General features: G+C 32.0%; 1 protein-coding gene across 1 annotated transcript; it reads left to right on the top strand.

The window, feature by feature from the left end:
• Positions 1 to 3,532: 3,532 nt before the first annotated feature.
• Positions 3,533 to 13,426, top strand: LOC106467319 (methionine-R-sulfoxide reductase B1-like). The gene is given in 6 exon segments (XM_022395483.1): positions 3,533 to 3,972; positions 5,103 to 5,155; positions 6,926 to 6,992; positions 8,964 to 9,124; positions 10,849 to 10,960; positions 11,939 to 13,426. Coding segments are annotated over 6 exon segments (516 nt in total). The 5' UTR covers positions 3,533 to 3,917; the 3' UTR covers positions 12,007 to 13,426.
• The last annotated feature ends 4,967 nt before the right edge of the window (positions 13,427 to 18,393 follow it).

The following is an 18,393-nucleotide window of genomic DNA, read 5'->3' as shown; positions in this document are numbered from 1 at the left end:
GTTTAGTAACCGAAGGTCACAGTAGAGGCAGTTAACAACCTCTTTAGTCATCACTGTTTTGCATACAAAACGCCAATGTACAAGGCCAAGATAGAGGATGTTGGCCTCAATTCTTTAGCACTGTAGAAGCTATAGAAAAGTTTATATTTTATGAATCATCACGGCGCTTTGATGCAGTATCAGTTACAGTACATGGGTGAAGCAGTACAAGCAAGTAGGCAGCCGGCTAACAGCAGTTGACCATGACCAATAGCTTGAGGGTTTTTGGGTGTGGTACTGGACCAGTCCAAAACTTGCCTCCAAGCATCCAATAGGAGCACCACACTACTTGTGGGTGATGCTGTGTCCTATTTGGATGCTCGCCAGGATACAGAGAAATTCTGCTATATAAACCCATGTCTGGAGCTGAAAAATCAGATCTCCGGCGAGTTCTGAAATTGCCAGTCTCCAGCCAGCTCTACAAAGGCAGAACTATGCAGTTGAACAACTTAGACTCAGCAAAGAAGGTTCCAACTCTACAGTAAGTATCTCTCTCTCTAGATCAGCTTTAGTATTATATGTTATTCAATGTAAAAGAAATATTGTTAATGTTTTAATAAGTAACAAGTTAAAGAGTGAATATATGACTATTATGACAAGTGTAATAAAGAGTAATAAAAATATTATAAGTAGTATTGCTGGTCTGAGACTCGTATTTTTTACTCTAACTGTAAACTAATAAACTCGTCCCCACAAATCCTCCAACAAATAAATAAGGTGTACAGGTTGGTTTTAATTGAAACAATTAAGCTCACCGGAGTGCTAACCAGTTACAATTATTACCATAATTATCATCATCATTATCATTACTATTATGATCATTATCACTATTATTATCATCACTATTGTTATCATTATTATTATCATCGTAATTATTACTATTATTATCATCATCATTATTATCATCATCATCATTATTACTATTATTATTATTACCATCATCATTACCATAATTATCATCATTATTACTATTATTATTATCATCATCATCATTACCATAATTATCATCATTATTACTATTATTATTATCATCATCATCATTACCATCATTATTATCATTATTACCATAATTATCATCATTATTACTATTATTATTATCATCATCATCATTACCATCATTATCATCATCATTACCATAATTATCATCATTATTACTATTATTATTATTATCATCATCATTACCATAATTATTATCTTTATTATTATTATCATCATCATTACCATAATTATCATCATTATTACTATTATTATTATTATCATCATCATTACCATAATTATCATCATTATTACTATTATTATTATTATCATCATCATTACCATAATTATTATCTTTATTATTATTATCATCATCATTATTACTATTATTATCATCATTATTACATTATTATTATCATCATCATTATTATTATCATCATCACTATTATTATCATCATCATTATTACTATTATTATTATCATTATCACTATTATCATCATCATCATTACCATAATTATCATCATTATTACTATTATTATTATCATCATCATTACCATAATTATCATCATTATTACTATTATTATTATCATCATCATTACCATAATTATTATCTTTATTATTATTATCATCATCATTACCATAATTATCATCATTATTACTATTATTATCATTATCATTATTATTATCATCATCATTATTACTATTATTATCATCATCATTATTACTATTATTATCATCATTATTATTATCATTATCATTACCATCATTATTACTATTATTATTATCATCATCATTATTACCATAATTATCATCATCATTATTACTATTATTATCATCATCATTATTACTATTATTATAATTATTATTATTATTATCATCATCATTATTACTATTATTATCATCATCATTATTACTATTATTATCATTTTTATTATACCCAAATATTATCTGAGCCTAGGACCTCACTAAACCTTAAACCGCCAGTGGGGAGCATACCTCGTTTTCCACCATCATTAGTGATACAGGTTTGTTTGTTTGTAATTAAGCACAAAGCTACACAATCAGCTATCTGTGCTCTGCCCACCATGGGTATAGAAATCCGGTTTCTAGCGTTGTAAGTCCGCAGACATATCGCTGTGCCACTGGGAGGAAGTGATACAAGAGTTTAACCATTTTTCTATGAAAGTATACACATTGTTTGTTTCTGCTTTGTCTGTTAATAAATATAATTTTTACCTTTCTTCAAATGTATCTAGTCTATTCATTTTTCACATACCCTCAGTCGAGTTTTCAAGCCCCGATTATTCTAAACGTTTCATGTTCGATTCTCTTATCATTAAGTGGGTCTATCTAATACTTTCCAGGAAATCACTCCATCTGAAAAGTGTTTGTTGTTTTTTTTATAGCAAAGCCACATGGGGCTAGATGCTGTGTCAATCGAGGGAATCACCTAAAAATACTTTCAATATAGTAAAGATATTTTGTTATTCATTATTTGTTACCAGTGTAATCTTTCATATCTAATCTTCCTGATTAAATCTGCAATCCTTTGTTATTTGCAGATTCGAATTTCCTTACTTCCAATATTCTAAAATTATTCTATAAAAACTATGCTGTTGGAATAGTGCTAAAACGAGCTCTTAAAATAATTTAAATGGTTGTATCAACTTGTAGGAGCACAGAATTTTTAACTACCAATTTCAATCTAAAACAGTCGAAAAATGTTAATACTTGTGAATTAAGGTATAGAACAAAATCATATGACATGCATGTTATATGTAAACCTCATGGATTCTGATTTCCCAAGAAACCGAGTCACATAAAACCAAAAAAGTTACAAATCCAAATAAAGTCGAGAAGTGAGTTCATATTTTTCAGGTCTATTGCATGAAGTAACAGAGTATGTGACCATCTCCAAGACATTTTAAAGTCTTCCCCCACTACTAAAGTGAATGCTCTTTACTTAGCATATTTATCAGCCTATTCTTCTTCCTGGCATAATGTTACTTTCTATCTCATATATCTTTGATTATAATGCAAAGAAGTTAAATCGTGCACGCACAACGATTACTGTGTGATCATATGATCATCAGCTTTACTGCCATCTTGCAAAATATGTACAGGTTACTGATTCTTAAAACTCTCATTTAATTTTAACTCTGTGTGCCGAACTTCTGTTTTACTTAGAAGCATTTCATGTTATAAGTTGTTGTTTTTGTTTTGTTTTTTACATCCTACAATGTTGATTTTTACTTCATGTGTCACATATTCTACGTGTATTTGTAAATATATGTTGGACAATTAGTTCCCACTTTGGGTACAGGAAAACCTATTTACTCTTAATTTACATTTATATGTTTACAACAAGGTTCACTGCATGCCCTCAAGCAAAGTATGAAACATTCTTTACTACAGTTGAACAGAGTTGTTTCAGCATTTGTTTAACAACAAGTAAAACCTTGGAATGGTCTATTCTTTCATTGGGGTTGTGTGGGCAAGACTAGTTTCGGAGAATTCCACTCCTCATTAGTGACCCTGGATACGACTACCGAATGAAACTTCAGACCAAATTAAGCCTATGTAGTAATGAGGTATCTAAAATCGTACATTTGACAGTACAAATACACCATGATAGCTAATGTTGCACTGCTATAATTCTTGTCACGTATCTATGGTGTATGACTCTCAACTGTAACTTGTATTGCATTATTTGTTTCTAGATCTTGCACGTGACTCATGATTTTTAATAAAACGGTAGCCATAGTGATTGCGTGAATTGCATGACAATTAGCTATGTGATCGGAGCAGACGTATAAAATACGTTGAATGTATCAAAGAGTGAGAGACTTAACAACTAGGTAGGCTCGTGACTACGTTAAACTCGACAGTTCTTTTCATTCAGCATGGCATTTTGTACACTGGAGGATAAAGAAAAATATCGTGATCACTTTGTCGCTGGTAAGTTCGGTTCTGGCTTGCCACTATGACTTCAATTTCTAAGTTTTAGCTTTCAGCTTTAAAGTATGTCATGTCAACAAACCTTTTTATTCGTTCCTTTCTACTATACCTTAACAAAACGTTTTATGTTATATGTTCTTATGCATTCTTGGTTGTACTAGATATGTAGGTTGTCACATCGTCGTATAACCATTTTGAACGGAGTAACACTCGCTTATTAATTGTTAGGCTTTCATAGCGTTGTATTTTTAGTGGATTGTGGAACTTGTTTTATGCTTTAACGTAAAAACGTAACTGTAAATAATAAATGTGACAAATACTTCTTGTTGTATTGTTATTCGTGTTATTTTCACAAGGAATAACGAAACCCTGCAATTTTACAGATAACTTTAGTGACTGGACGACCTGACGCTATACGCTGTATAGTTAGGTGTTTGGCATGAACCTATACAAACGCCATTCTACTTTTTGTTCTTGTTATTTGAAAGTAAGAATGCAGCAATTAGATCTGCTTAGCCATGCTCACAGTATGGTCTATTTCTAAGCAGTTCCACATGTACTTAACTTTTATACCAATGAATGTATGAACGCACAACTACCTACAGAATTTATCTTTATTAGTTCAGTACTTCGCTATTATGGCTTCGTTACGAGCTATCGATGATATATAAATTCGCTAATCCAAATTGTAATTCTAAAAAATCGAACTTCTGCATTTAGAGATTTCAAGGATAATCTTAATACTTTAACAACGCACAACTTTTCTTTGGTGTAAATCATGTAAGTCTGAACATAAGCTGTTTAGATTTTTTTCCAAGAGTTACAATGTGGTAAATTTCATGTTATGTTTCTGCATTTACTTTTAGTTTTTAAAATGACCTTTTAGTTATATAACATGTCTAGAAAAGCCAATTATTAGCCCTTTTCGTAAAGATTCTTACAAACACCACGTTAATCCCGTTTAGCTCTAACTGTATGGGGGAATATTTGCAGGACTCTCCACAGTTATTTTTTCTTTTAGACATATGAATTCAACTACTGTTGTTACATTTTTGTGTGTATCAGAAAGAAACTACACAGAACTTTTTCTTTCGTAGACATATGGATTAAAAATAACGATTTTTTTTCAGATTTTGTTAAGCAGTGTTTGAAAGTACTTGCATACAACAGAAAGGTAAAATGGGTAGGTAGATCTTTCAAACACATTGGTATTATAATTTTATATGTAAAACTTAAAAGATTTAACACATTTGTTTTAGAATTTGCGCTCAAAATTCAACAAGAGCTATCTACCTATAGACGTTCCTAATTTTGAACAGATAGACCAGAAGTAAGGTAACTAGTCGATAAATATCCACCACCAACTCTTGGGCTAATACAGTCCGACGGAATAGTAGGATTTGACCGTCACTCTTATAGCGCACCCACAGCTCCAAAGTACAAAGCGAATTTATGCGTCGATGAGACAGACGCGAATCAAAAACCTTTGAATTCACAATTTGAGCACTCTGTTGGGCCACTCCCATGGGAGAGATGGAGGATATGTCAACAGGGATGCCCACCATCAATATGAACTATTTTTCCAGCAGGCGAGATGATGAGCTTAGGTGGATGCCATGAAGATGACCAGTGGAATATTGGGAAACGTTTTCAAGATAAGAGGCAGCCCGTTATCGAGCTGATTGTTGGAGTGTAGTACTATCGGCTGGTGAAAGCCATCAAAATGTGACATTTGACCAACAAATTAAAAAGCAATCCCAAACAGGTATGGAGGGATGAGGGGAGAAGTGCTCCAGAGTAGGAAGCCAGCTGGCTACTGAGCCCAGAACCATAAACAACAGGTTATCGGTTGTGGACAGACACCAAAAGGAACTGGTTTTATTTTTTTGGCAGACAGACAATGCAGTGGACATTTGCAAATGTGGTAAAGTCATATCACTACATAAATAAACGAATAAAGGATCCAATGCAAACTAAACAAGTAAGATTTCAATTTGTAGGCTCAGAAAAACTATATTATCGACTATTTTACATTTCAAAAAGATATTTTGAAATAGTGTTACACTAACATTTGATGCATTATCTTTCACTTCACTTACACTTTATAGAAATATCATCAAATATATATTAATCATCAATTACAAATCAGTGTTCTGTGATTTTCTTACATAAAATTCTCGTTTCATTATAGCCCTCAGGTGGCATCCTTTGATCTCCTCTCATATGGTGGCCCTCAGGGAAGTGCTACAATAACTACTCACTTATTAGTGTATCTGAATTTGTGCATTTGGTTCCTTCATGGAGTTTATGTTGTGTTCCCTTTCTTTTTTTCTGTTATTGAATCTGTTTTTATATTTGGCTAAGGTTCTAGTGACAATGTGTTTAAGGAAGTGATATTTGTATCAAGCTAGTGAAGAAAAGTGCTATTGTTGAATGAAGCTGTTGTGTAAACAAATGTTCAGTGTGAGAAAGTGTCAGATGGGGAAATGGAAATGATAAAGTTAAAGGAAAGGGAACTCTTCATTCATTCCAAAGGAATTAATAGTGCCTAATTTAATAATCAAACATTTTTCCAGGTGATTTCTTTGCGTTACAGACTAGGGAGCAAATATGAGTTATTAATATTATAGAGTTATTAAAGTGTCTACCTGTGAGTTTTGTAGTATCATTATTTCTTATATTAGAGAAATGTTCACGTAAACGATCTCCTAAGCGGTGACCTGTTTCACCAATGTATAGCATGTCACATTTTTTACTGATCATGTAGTATATCAAGCTTGTTAAAATACACATGAATGGCTGTTGTATTTGGCATTTTCCATGGATGTTGTGGTGTTAACATATTTTACATATATTAATGCATTTTGGTATACTTTTGGATTACACTTTAGACTAAAATGTTTTTGATATTTCTATCATGTCTGTAACTGACGGGTGGACGTTCTTTAAATAGTATGGAACTTATGAGGTTGTCAGTGAGGATATTGAAGTTTTGTTTGATAATCTGGACAACTTTAAAGGTAAGTAAAGATTAGTGGTATTTGAGAGTTTGTAAACTTTGGGGAAGAGCTACTGATAAAGAAATATTTCATATCTTCAACTTGTTCACTGCAGTGTCTACAAAACCTTAAGAATTGAGATTACGGAAGTGACTGAAATGTATGACGTGGATGGAAAGAATCGTAATGGGTGTAAGAATTGGAATCAGTTGATTTGTAAAGTGCCGATATATATAAATGACAGTCTTCAGTTGAAATGAGAATTTCCAAAAAGTGTAAGCTCTGTGAGGAAACTGTCCATGTGAAGGTATAAACGGGATGGAAGAAGGACACAAACTGTAAATATATATTTAAGTTGCACAAGGATGTGCTGGCCGCACCAACTATATCATCATTATAACCTCTGTAAAGAGTAGGAAGTGTTCTTTGGTAAGTTGAGAAAATCTGATTCTCTAGATATCCAAACAATAAAGCATAAGCCCATTTTCATGCCCTAACAACACCTTGAATGTAGTGATAAAACTTGCCATTAAAGGTATATATGTTTGACAAGGCATAAGAAGATATGCGAGGTTGATGTAATGAAGATCACAGATATAGATAATGTTTGAGGGCTTCTTTCATACTATAGTTATGAGGAATCGATGTGTAGAGTGTTTTTATGTCCATGATGAATGATAAATATATTAATTTAGGATGTTCGAGAGGTTATACAAATGAAACATAAAACTATAAGATGAAGTATTTTTATCATTAGCATGACTCGTCCTCCCAATGACTCAGCTAGTATATTGTGTAGCTTTTTGCTTAGCAACAAACAAAGAAAAGCATGAAAATTACCGTTGACTCAGTAAAAGATTCGTAAATTCACAGATAGATATTTACTAAAAGCTTGCCAAATTTCTTGAAAATAAACTTAGTGCATTCAGAGTTATGGTATGCATAGTTTCGAGGTTACATAATGGTTATGAGGTCGGTCCCGACCCTATATGCATGAACTAACCGATGTACTTGAAATAACTCGCTGACACTTCTGGTTAACTGACTGCTTAGCGAACGTACTATACAACTGACAGGGTAGTTGTAATTGTTAGTAATTTCCAGTAATTTCAATTCAGTGATTGTTGAACACTTAAACAAAAGGGAGTCTTCAATATCCGCGTCACTTAAAATTCTTTTAGGCAGGATTAGAGTAAATTAATCTATGAGAGATTGGGCGTGGTCAAATACATCAAACGAAAGGGTTTTGACCTCTTGAGTCCAAAACTGTTATTAGATCTCGGATCGGTAAAGAGATGACAGAGATATGATTTAAACGTTTGCACTTGAAAAAAAAACAACACTCAGAATCGTTCTATGAGCCGCTATGCCGCGGTTAAAAATCCATCCCAACATGTTAATTTGCATTGATGAGGTGAAAGTGGATGTTTTTGGTTTTGGTGACACTAATGGACAGTCAAAAAGTATTCAGACTAAATGAAGGGAAAGTGCTCTATGACACAATTATATAAAACATGAACATATTATATCAAATGGTTACTTTACTTACAATAATATCCACCAATACTTTTTCACTACATATTTCCAGTTTTCCTGCAAACGTTTCAACAATTATTGTCTTAAGTTAACCTTTATGCCCGGAAAACCTGAGAATGTAGGCGACGTTTATTTTCTAATCACTAAGAGATATTTTCTGTGGAGATCTACAAATAAAAAAAAATACATGGACTTATTAAGAACAACAGAGAGCATTTTATGAATAATGTTTGCTTTATCTAAACGTGTAAAACGATATGTATATAGCTTATAATCTTGATAATCTGTTGTATAATTTACAATACTTATGAGAAATTATTCATGTTAAAAAAAAGAAAATGAAGTTCCATATTTAAAATTTAGCCCGATTTATATTGTTTTAGTCGTTTTTATTCATATTTTGTACAGTAATAATTTGAGAAAAAACAATATTAAATTCGGCTTTATTCCATCTAGGAATATACGTATGCTCTAACTGTGGGTACGAGCTTTTCTCCAGTAGAAAGAAGTTTGCTCACAGCTCTGCATGGCCAGCATTTTCCGAAACTATCCACAAAGACAGTGTTTCTAAGAAAATTGACTGGGCTCCTGATAAACTCATCAGAAGAGCATTAAAAGTATTTATTTCTCTATACTGTTCTTATGTCCTATTACTTTGATTTGAAATAACACATGAATCATGAGTGACAAGTTACTACTAGGTTTGAATTAACAAGAGAGTAAAACAAGTCGAGTTTCAAAATCTACAGATTTGATAAATATTCATCTGTTTAATGACATTAGGCATCACTGATGCACACTTTAAATTATAAACTATTATTAAGTTCCATTACTACGTTACTTCTCTGATTTATAAAGAATAAACTTTTTCTGTTGTTTTAATTCAAGTTACAAGACTCTTGGTATTAAAAAACTATAAGACACTTAACTAAAATGAAGTTTCTCTGGAAAAAACATATAATAAGAGAAGTAAATGAATACTTGATTACTTTTTGAATAGTAACATAGTTTTAAAGTGATATATATATATATAGATAGATATATATACATATCTACATATACCTACTTTCAACAACATGGCCAAAAACAAATAGTGTCGTACATAAGCACATAACAGACAGACAAGTAAAACTGTTACAGACTACATATAATGGGGAAACGTAAAATGTACCTTAGTAACAGAGGTTTCTGCAGAAGAGGACCCATACACCAGAAGGGAAACACCGTCTATCAGATTTAATGTCTGCTAGCAAGCCTCACGTATAGAATAAATATCAGCTGTAATGTATATTAGCAAGCCTCATGTATATAATAAATAAAAAATATCAGCTGTAATGTATATTAGCAAGCCTCATGTATATAATAAATAAAAAATATCAGCTGTAATGTATATTAGCAAGATTTTTGTGTTAAACCCACTTCTAAATTATCAATAACCATCTGTGGAAAAACAACTGCTTCTAATGAAACAAAAATTATAAACATAAAACTAAAACTGCTCCCCGGTGGCTTAACAAACAAAACCAAGTTCCTCCAGATAAGCGTGCAGTTTGACAGTATAATGATCAAAGTGGATAGGTGGATGAGTTTTATTGTTACTGTTTGGAATTTGTAGATAAAAATTCGTGTTTCGTTTTTCTAATAGTAGCGATTTTATTAACTTAGTAATCTGAAGTTTCATTACACTGTACATAGACGTATGCGAGCATTATGAGAGCTGCAATGTCAACTTCAGAAGCTTTACTTAATACTCCCAGAGATTCAGTTGTAGTAAACTGTTTTACTTTTATTGTTTCTTTAGGAATAACTACCTTCCCATGAATGTCTGCATATTCTAAATGGTAGTTTCGACGTGGTATATTGTGGACTTTAACACATACTTACTTCTAATTTTACTATTATTGTTATTTATTGTTTACACATTGGACTTATGAATAGAGGTTATATATAACGGACTGTATATCGCTATGATTGTGTGTGTGTACAACTTCTGCAGACACCTATCTTGCTAATGTACAATAAATTGCACAAATTGTATTTTGTTTCATTTGTTTGTATTTTATGTGTAATGCATTTTGTTTCTGGTCTTGTTATCTGACAGTTTTTAAAATATCATCAAAGATAAAAAGGTGCTCTTACAAGTTCTTTTTCCTTGAGATGCTGAAATAAACACAGATGTTGTGTAATCTTCATATATATACTTTTGTAACTCTGTTGCCCTAAATATTTAAGCTCACTGACATCAGAAGATTATCGGGTATTCGTGCCCATTGAATTTTAATAACTTCAGTAGCATGTAATATCTGGCACGTTAAAAGTTGTTTTATTGTCTTGGTTTCAGATTTCGTGTGGCAAGTGCGGAAATGGTCTTGGACATGAGTTCCTTAAAGGTGGACCAGGTGGCGTTTCTAGGTTTTGAATATATTCAGAGTCTCTCCAATTTGTGCCAAAAAGTAGGTATAACTGGAATGTCATTATACCCACTTTCTCCATCACTCTAATTGGCTCGTGATAAGATACATTAGTTTACAATTATTCTTATACATTGACTTTTAATGTATTTTCTTCCATAACCTTAAAGGTGCATCATTTGAGAGTAGAACTGCTTTAAAGTGTAGACATGCTGTTAATGTGCATCTCATTAACATCATACAATACCGATAAGAAAAATTCCAAAAAATGCATTAAAGGTAGCGCCAAATCAACTAAAAATTAAAACACAAGCTCAATGTAAAAAATGTATATATTCCCGTTCGTAGCAAAGTAGCTACTAGAATAAAAAACACAAGTAGAAAGCTTCGTTCGCTACATTTGTTTTACTGATTAATATTTATGTTAAAGTTCACAACTTTAGTACGTTTATCATGCTGAAGGTGAAAACACAGTTAAGGTTTCTAAAGTTTGTCATTTTAAATTCGAATCAGCGTAATTCAAAAAAATATTTTCTCGTCGCATTGAAAGTCTGCTTCAGTTTGTAGTTATGTGGTTCAGCATTATTCTTAAATTGTAAAATTTTGCACTAAAATTTTGATGAAACAATTGCATAAAAGTTGAAAAATTATTTATTTTCGCCACTATACTTCAAGGTTTCGGAGCACGTATAATATTGCTACTATTGAACAAATAGTGCAGTGTGTAAAATTTACCTGTGATTTCTCAAAAACATTTTTTTTGTGAGAAAATACAAGAAATGTCGTGTTTTCAACACCTGTATCGTTGTGGAGAATCCTACGTTTTTTTTGGAAGAATTTCGATACATTGCTCTTAGTTTTCGTTCCAAAATCTTTAATAAGAAGTGATATTTCAAGAAATCGGACTAGCCAAGAAAAAGATGGAAAGAAAGCAGAAATCAGATCTTTTAACATAATTTATTTCAATACACTGTTGAATTAAACAAAATAAACATATTTTTAAAAACTTAATTTTTTTAGGCACTGATGGAACTGAGGGACTCGCAGAGAAGTCCGATAAGGAAGATAAAACACAAAGTCCATCATAGTCTTCAAGATATGTCTAATTTTTCGTTCATATAAGCCCTTATATCCTTCATATATTGTGCTTTTCTAAATATATTAGACTTGAACTTCAAGATCTAACACTTTTAAGTAAAAAAGTAAAAAAAAAGTATATTTTGATAATTTATATGGCTTGTAACTTATTCGTAAAAACGCATGATAGCAAAATACAGACTTCAATAACTACAACTTTATTCAACTTATAAAAACAGTAGAAAAATTTATCTAATTATTGATTTTTTTCTAACAATTTCTGACGTTGGTTGATGTACTTGATAATGTAATATTCACAGTCTAGTTTTATTATTGTAAGGCTTAATAAGGATAAAGATTTTTGTAAACATAACTTTATTCATGATTAAATTATCACCAGAAAAGTAGTTTATTCAAATAACTTCGAAAAATACTCAAGATATATCACTAAGCTATGTTTTAGACCATGCTCCGGATACACCAGTTACTAGCACCAAACCAGGTTAGAGACCGTGTTCTAGATATACCAAGTGAAAGCACTAGGCCAGGTTACAAACCATGCTCCAGATATGCCAGTTAACAGCACAAATTCAGGTTTCAAACCACAACTCAAAGTTATGAATTTTAATACAGTTGTACGTAACAAGTGAGCCTTATTTCAATTACTGAACCTTTAAATCAGTTTTAGTAATTTCTAAACATCTTCGTTTGATTATACGAAACTAGTACGTCGTACAGCACGATTTGGAAAGCTGCGGAAAGGTGGTATAATCACAATAGTTGTACATAAACTGAAAGCTTCTGTACTAATTAATCCACCAAATTATATAAAATAGTTATTTAACACAGGTAAATAAGATACCACCTCAGTGTCAAAAACATATTAGATGAAAGATTAAATTCAAGAAAATGTGTGACAAACCCGTCAAAAACAAAATAACATTTTGTACTTTAAAATTTGTGTCAGTGATAATTAATTTGAATAACACTTGAAATTCTGGTATTAACAAATATCTGCTTGCAATGTATTTATCATGGAGTTTATCAATACAAATTATATAAAAATATGAGACTCAAGAATTGTTACCCATGTAACCCCTGCAAAGCGCTACTAGAGATATAATATTTCTTATACATTTGAAATCTACCACGGGAGCACCATAAAAAATATAGTAGTTATAATTATTATTTTACTGTTTCTATTATTTAATCGAATATTAAATTGTAAACATTTAGTGTGAATTCTTTTCGTATTCCAAGCATTAAGTACATATCTTATTTGCAAGAGCTTACATGATGTCATTCAGAGAAAACTACAGAGTTCTGAGTGATGGAAGTTAGAGCTATTTATATATAAGATGGGGTACATTGCTTTAAAAATTCGAAATCATGAAAAATAACCATATTTTGATTTACTTTGTTTTTGTATATGTTTCAACTGTTAAATAAATTTCTTTTAATTTTGAAGATTAACGTATCTATTTCATTGTTTTACTGTACAAAAGAACAATATTCAACACTGATTGCCGACTTTGTCAGATTCCTACAAATATTTGCATTGTACTTGACTTATATGTCTTTGCAAACCAAACTGATCATTTGAGTCGTTAGATAATTGCTTGAGTCTTATGATTGTACGAATATGATATAGCCGTTTAATCCGCGAGACAAGGAATCTCTCAACAGCATTAAAGATGTTTGCCCTGTTTCTTTTTTTTTTTTTCATGTTCAAAAACATCGATTATCAGAATCTATCAAATCTGCCACAAGGAAAAGTATTGTCACTCCACTGGTGTCAGACTGAGGAAAAAGACGCCAGGCTGTGTTTTGACTCGTTCATTCAGTATATCATCTGGTAGCAAACAAACAGTTAAAAAAACGCGTATCTGATATATAAACAGGCAAACACGGCTTCATTGCTGCTTAAAGCCATTGAATGGCTGGTTGTGGTTCATAAGTTGCATTTAACCCTTTTCTTGCTGAAGTTAAAGTGAAAATATAGAGAATACGACGTTGCTTATGTTTTTTAATAATGAAAGGTGTTGCAGGTAACATGTTGCTGTAGACACCTATTGGTATCAGGTGTTTGGTCTTTTGATTCCTTCAAAAGAAGAGTAACATCTAGAGTGTTCCTTAATATTTTTCCTAACCACATCCACCCATAATGGAAATCCAACACATTCGTATGTTGTCATAAATTAGTTCAAATGCCTTACCGAGCAGTTATACAATGTTGACCTGTAAAGGAATTAAAGCGTCAAAAACGTTTTTGTTGCACTAGGGGTAGTACAAAGTATAAAGTAAAGGAACAATTGGTCAACAAGCCGACGGAATCACGCGTTTGTATATGATTATTTAACATTTAGTTTGTAAGAATAAATGCTCCCTGTATGTAGATCACGTAACCTAGTTAGATGTTTATAAAATATTGTTGCTTAAGTGTAAATTACATAAAATGCAATGCAAAAACATTATACATTTCTATGGCCACATACATACCTACAAAGGGACCAGACCAAAGAGCTATCTATAATATGGTAATATAAATATGCCTTGGTGATACCCAAGCAACATTTAAGGCTCGTCTACGTCACTAATACCATGCCGTATAGTGAATGATTTTTAAGATGAAAGCTTGTTTAACTAACACTTAGATGGACCCCTAAAAGGGTCAGTAATAAACGTATATGTCGTTCTAGGCAGAGAATAAGGCTGTGCACTACTTACACTGGAGGCCCTGAGTAGTTGACGCCCTGAGTCTGGATCCTAATAAAATGTCCAGTCTGTGTGTGTCTGCTCAAAAGAACATGAAAAGATGGGAACTGAAACTTTATTACATTAATATGTGATAACAAAACTTGATAGAACTGTAATATCTTACAATAACTATAATTACAAAACTTTGTAAAACATTTTTCTCCAAACTTTTTCGCGTTCCATGGGTGCGAAGTTTTGTTCAGCATTCTAGTTGTGCTAGAAGAGTGACAGTCAAGTCCCTATATTCAGTCAGACAAGAGAATTTCATGAGGTGACAGTAGCTGTTGTTGATTAGCTGACTTCCCTCTTGTCTGTTGGTTCAAAATTAGGGACAGCTATGTACACATATCTCTTTGTGTAGATTTGCGCAAAAATTCTAAAACAAACGAACCCACAAAGTTTTAACCACAGACATGAGGTGATATTCTGTACACTAGAAGGAATAAACTGGGTTTTCAGACTGTTCAACACCCATTAAAGGTTTGATTTTCTGGAAGAGATAACCCACAAAGTTTTATCCACAAACATGAGGTGATATTCTGTACACTTGAAGGAATAAGCTGGGTTTTCAGACTGTTCAACACCCGTTAAAGGAAGGGTCTGGTTTGATTTTCTGGAAGAGATAACCCCTAAACATTTTAAGGTATTTTGTAAACGCAAATTGTAGTAGAAGTTTTTTTCTATGAGCCTTTGAATCATTCAGTTACCAGAAAAGACGCAAAATCACGACTGAATTACATCATGTCATTAAGAGTAGTTTCATTCAGTAAGTTGTGTAACACACACACAAGAATATGCAAACCCTGTAAATTACATAAACTTTATTAAACCTTGTAAGCGATTACAAACTAGAAGAGTACTTAAATATCAAGTTTTGTGATCAAACGTCCAAATACCACAAGAAATTAAGCAAGGACAAAGTACTGTTACATGTTACTTCTGGCGAGAATTTTATATTGATTCTATATAAATTAATGCATCAAATGGCTTTTGAGTCTTTATGAAAAGGATGAGGGCATTCTAATTGCTCCTAAAACATTTATAGTTCACTTTAGTTATATGAATATGTAAAATAGGTGTTTGTATGAGTACAATAAATGTAAAGATGTAGTCATATCGAGGTTTGTGTACAAGATAATGGTAGGAGTAAGAATCACTTCGACTTTCAAAGGTGCACAGTAGTTGGTGCCTATTTAGCAAGGATCTCGTTACCCAGATCTGTTTAGACTCTAAGGTGAATTTTTAACCTGAACAAAGGCATTAATGGACCTTATCCAATAAAGTAGTTACAAGAGAAGATAAAAAAATCAACTTTAGGTTAATTGCAAATTAAAAAAAAACTCAAGTCCTGCGATCTTATTAAATATTATTGACTAAAATAAATAACTGTATTTTAAATTAAAACTGATATTAAAAGCTGTTCTCCAAACTGCCTCAGTGAAAAGACCATACTAATTATTTTAAAGAAAGTAAACTATCAATACCTGGTTGTCTATTAGCAAAAGTCCTAGTTATGTTGATGAGTGTAATGCAGCGCATTACGTTGGTTGTATGTATTATTTACTCTCTGAAATTGTTCGATTCACAATTCAAGATAGAATAACTTAAATTTTATCTCAATAAATTTAAAACAAAAATGAGCTATTACAAGTTAAAGCTTAACTTATAGATTACACAATCACTTTTATTTACAAATATAATTATAATAATGAATTTGTTGCAATACTTGCTTATCATTTTACCAACGTTAGTGAAATGAATTTGTAAAATACTTTATACTCTGCAGAGCTGTAAAATATACAAACACAAATGTAAATTGCATGAAATTCATAACCAATTAAAAAATCAAAATGTCCATATCTTTTTTGGTTCAAGAAGCCTCCGAGTGACTTAGGGGTAAGTCTGAAGGCTTATAACACTAAAAATCAAGTTTCTATACCCATGGTGGGCACACCACAGACAGCCCATTGTGTAGCTTAACAACAAAGAAACAAATGTTCAATCAAATTTAAGAGGCTAACAAAGTAAAATGTGAATAGTTTTAAAAGTTTCGTTTTCCACTTTCCAATCATTTTAAATCCATTTTACATATATGTGTGTAAATAAAACAAATCTCTATCCTGCAAGAGGTACAGGTTGTTCCAGGTGTACAAGCTGTGTGCTACATTAAGCGTGGTACAGGACTGTACCAAGCATTAACTAACCCTTTAGTTAATATGTAACTATTCGAAATTCTCTGATGGATTGATAGAGAGATTTAACAGAACTTTATTAGACATGTCACAGTATTGTGAGTCATATCAAAACCAAGGGGATGAGCAGGTTTCCTTATTACTTCCAGCTTATAGGAGCATCATTAATTACGCAATGGATGAAGAGTATAAAGTATAAATGAGGCAGATGATGCAAGTAGTGTTTAAAGCAGCATATGAACAGGAAAACAAACAAGTAAACATTATTGAAATTAAGCTAGGAGATAAAGTACTGTTATATAATCCTATTGTTAAAAAAGGAAACACAAAGAAACTAGTTAAGTTATTGATAGGTCTATATACAACAGTAAAACAAATAAGTCGTGAATTTTTAGATATATATACTTTAAGATAACATACGTTTTACATGTCAATAAGTTTTAAAATGTTAAGGAGACTAAACATACAATTATGAAAGCTACACAAAAAACATTGAAGTAGGAATTAAGAATAAAGGGTGAAATAGTTACCTAACCAATAAATCTAATTTAGAGATGATGGAGCTATAGATACACCATCTGAGATACAACATTAGATACAAGATAGGCTAGTGATCAGATTGCAGGCACTGATCAGCAAGTACTATTGAAGGAGAAACTTTCATCATACTGCCAGCACAAATTATAGAAACCCAGTTTATCATTTAGGGTCTCGTGATTCCGTATTTTATCACAAATGGATACAGGATCCATCAACTAGGAGACACAGACAATTTAAATTTAATCATGAATTATAAAACACATTAAAGTGCAAAATGAAAGTCAAGTATCAAAGAGGGGTAATAAAATAACGGCTCGTGAAATGTTTAAGACATTTAACAAAATGTCAGGTTATTCAATAACAGAGTAATAATGAAGCATTTGCAGCATTTTGAGGCATTTTACGCTATTTTTAATTGCTTCAAGGAATAAGAATACAATTTTATAAAGAAGCTACATGTATGGCATACATACATACATGCAATAGGAAGAAAAGTAATGCACATTTAGTAAATGCATAAGAGAATGTATGTAATGACGCTTGACCAAGAAAGGAAATGTATATGTCTAGCATACTCTAAAAAATATTCCAGGCTGTAATATAAACCAGTAGGCGTAACTGTAGCAGAGAGAAAGCTATGTGAAAGTTTATGTTAACTTTGCGAAAGACAGAAAACAAATTCTATAAAAAGACTTAGAAAGAAAACCAGAGGCTCTTGGCTGAACTTTGATCGGAAAGAAGGTGAAGATAAATACATGCAAACAAGTCGCCAATTTACAACTTTTGTCCATAACCAATTAAAAGCTAGTTTTTGGTTTTGGTTTGATAAGATAGGGAATAGGAACGAATTAGAAGAAAAATCTACTTGAAGGACCAGCATGTTGAGCTAATTGAATGCTCGTAGAAAAA

Source organism: Limulus polyphemus, unplaced genomic scaffold, assembly GCF_000517525.1.
Source record: "Limulus polyphemus unplaced genomic scaffold, Limulus_polyphemus-2.1.2 Scaffold2566, whole genome shotgun sequence".
Classification (NCBI taxonomy): domain Eukaryota; kingdom Metazoa; phylum Arthropoda; class Merostomata; order Xiphosura; family Limulidae; genus Limulus; species Limulus polyphemus.
The sequence above is the reverse complement of the archived record's forward strand: the minus strand, read 5'-3'. Positions and strand labels throughout refer to the sequence as shown.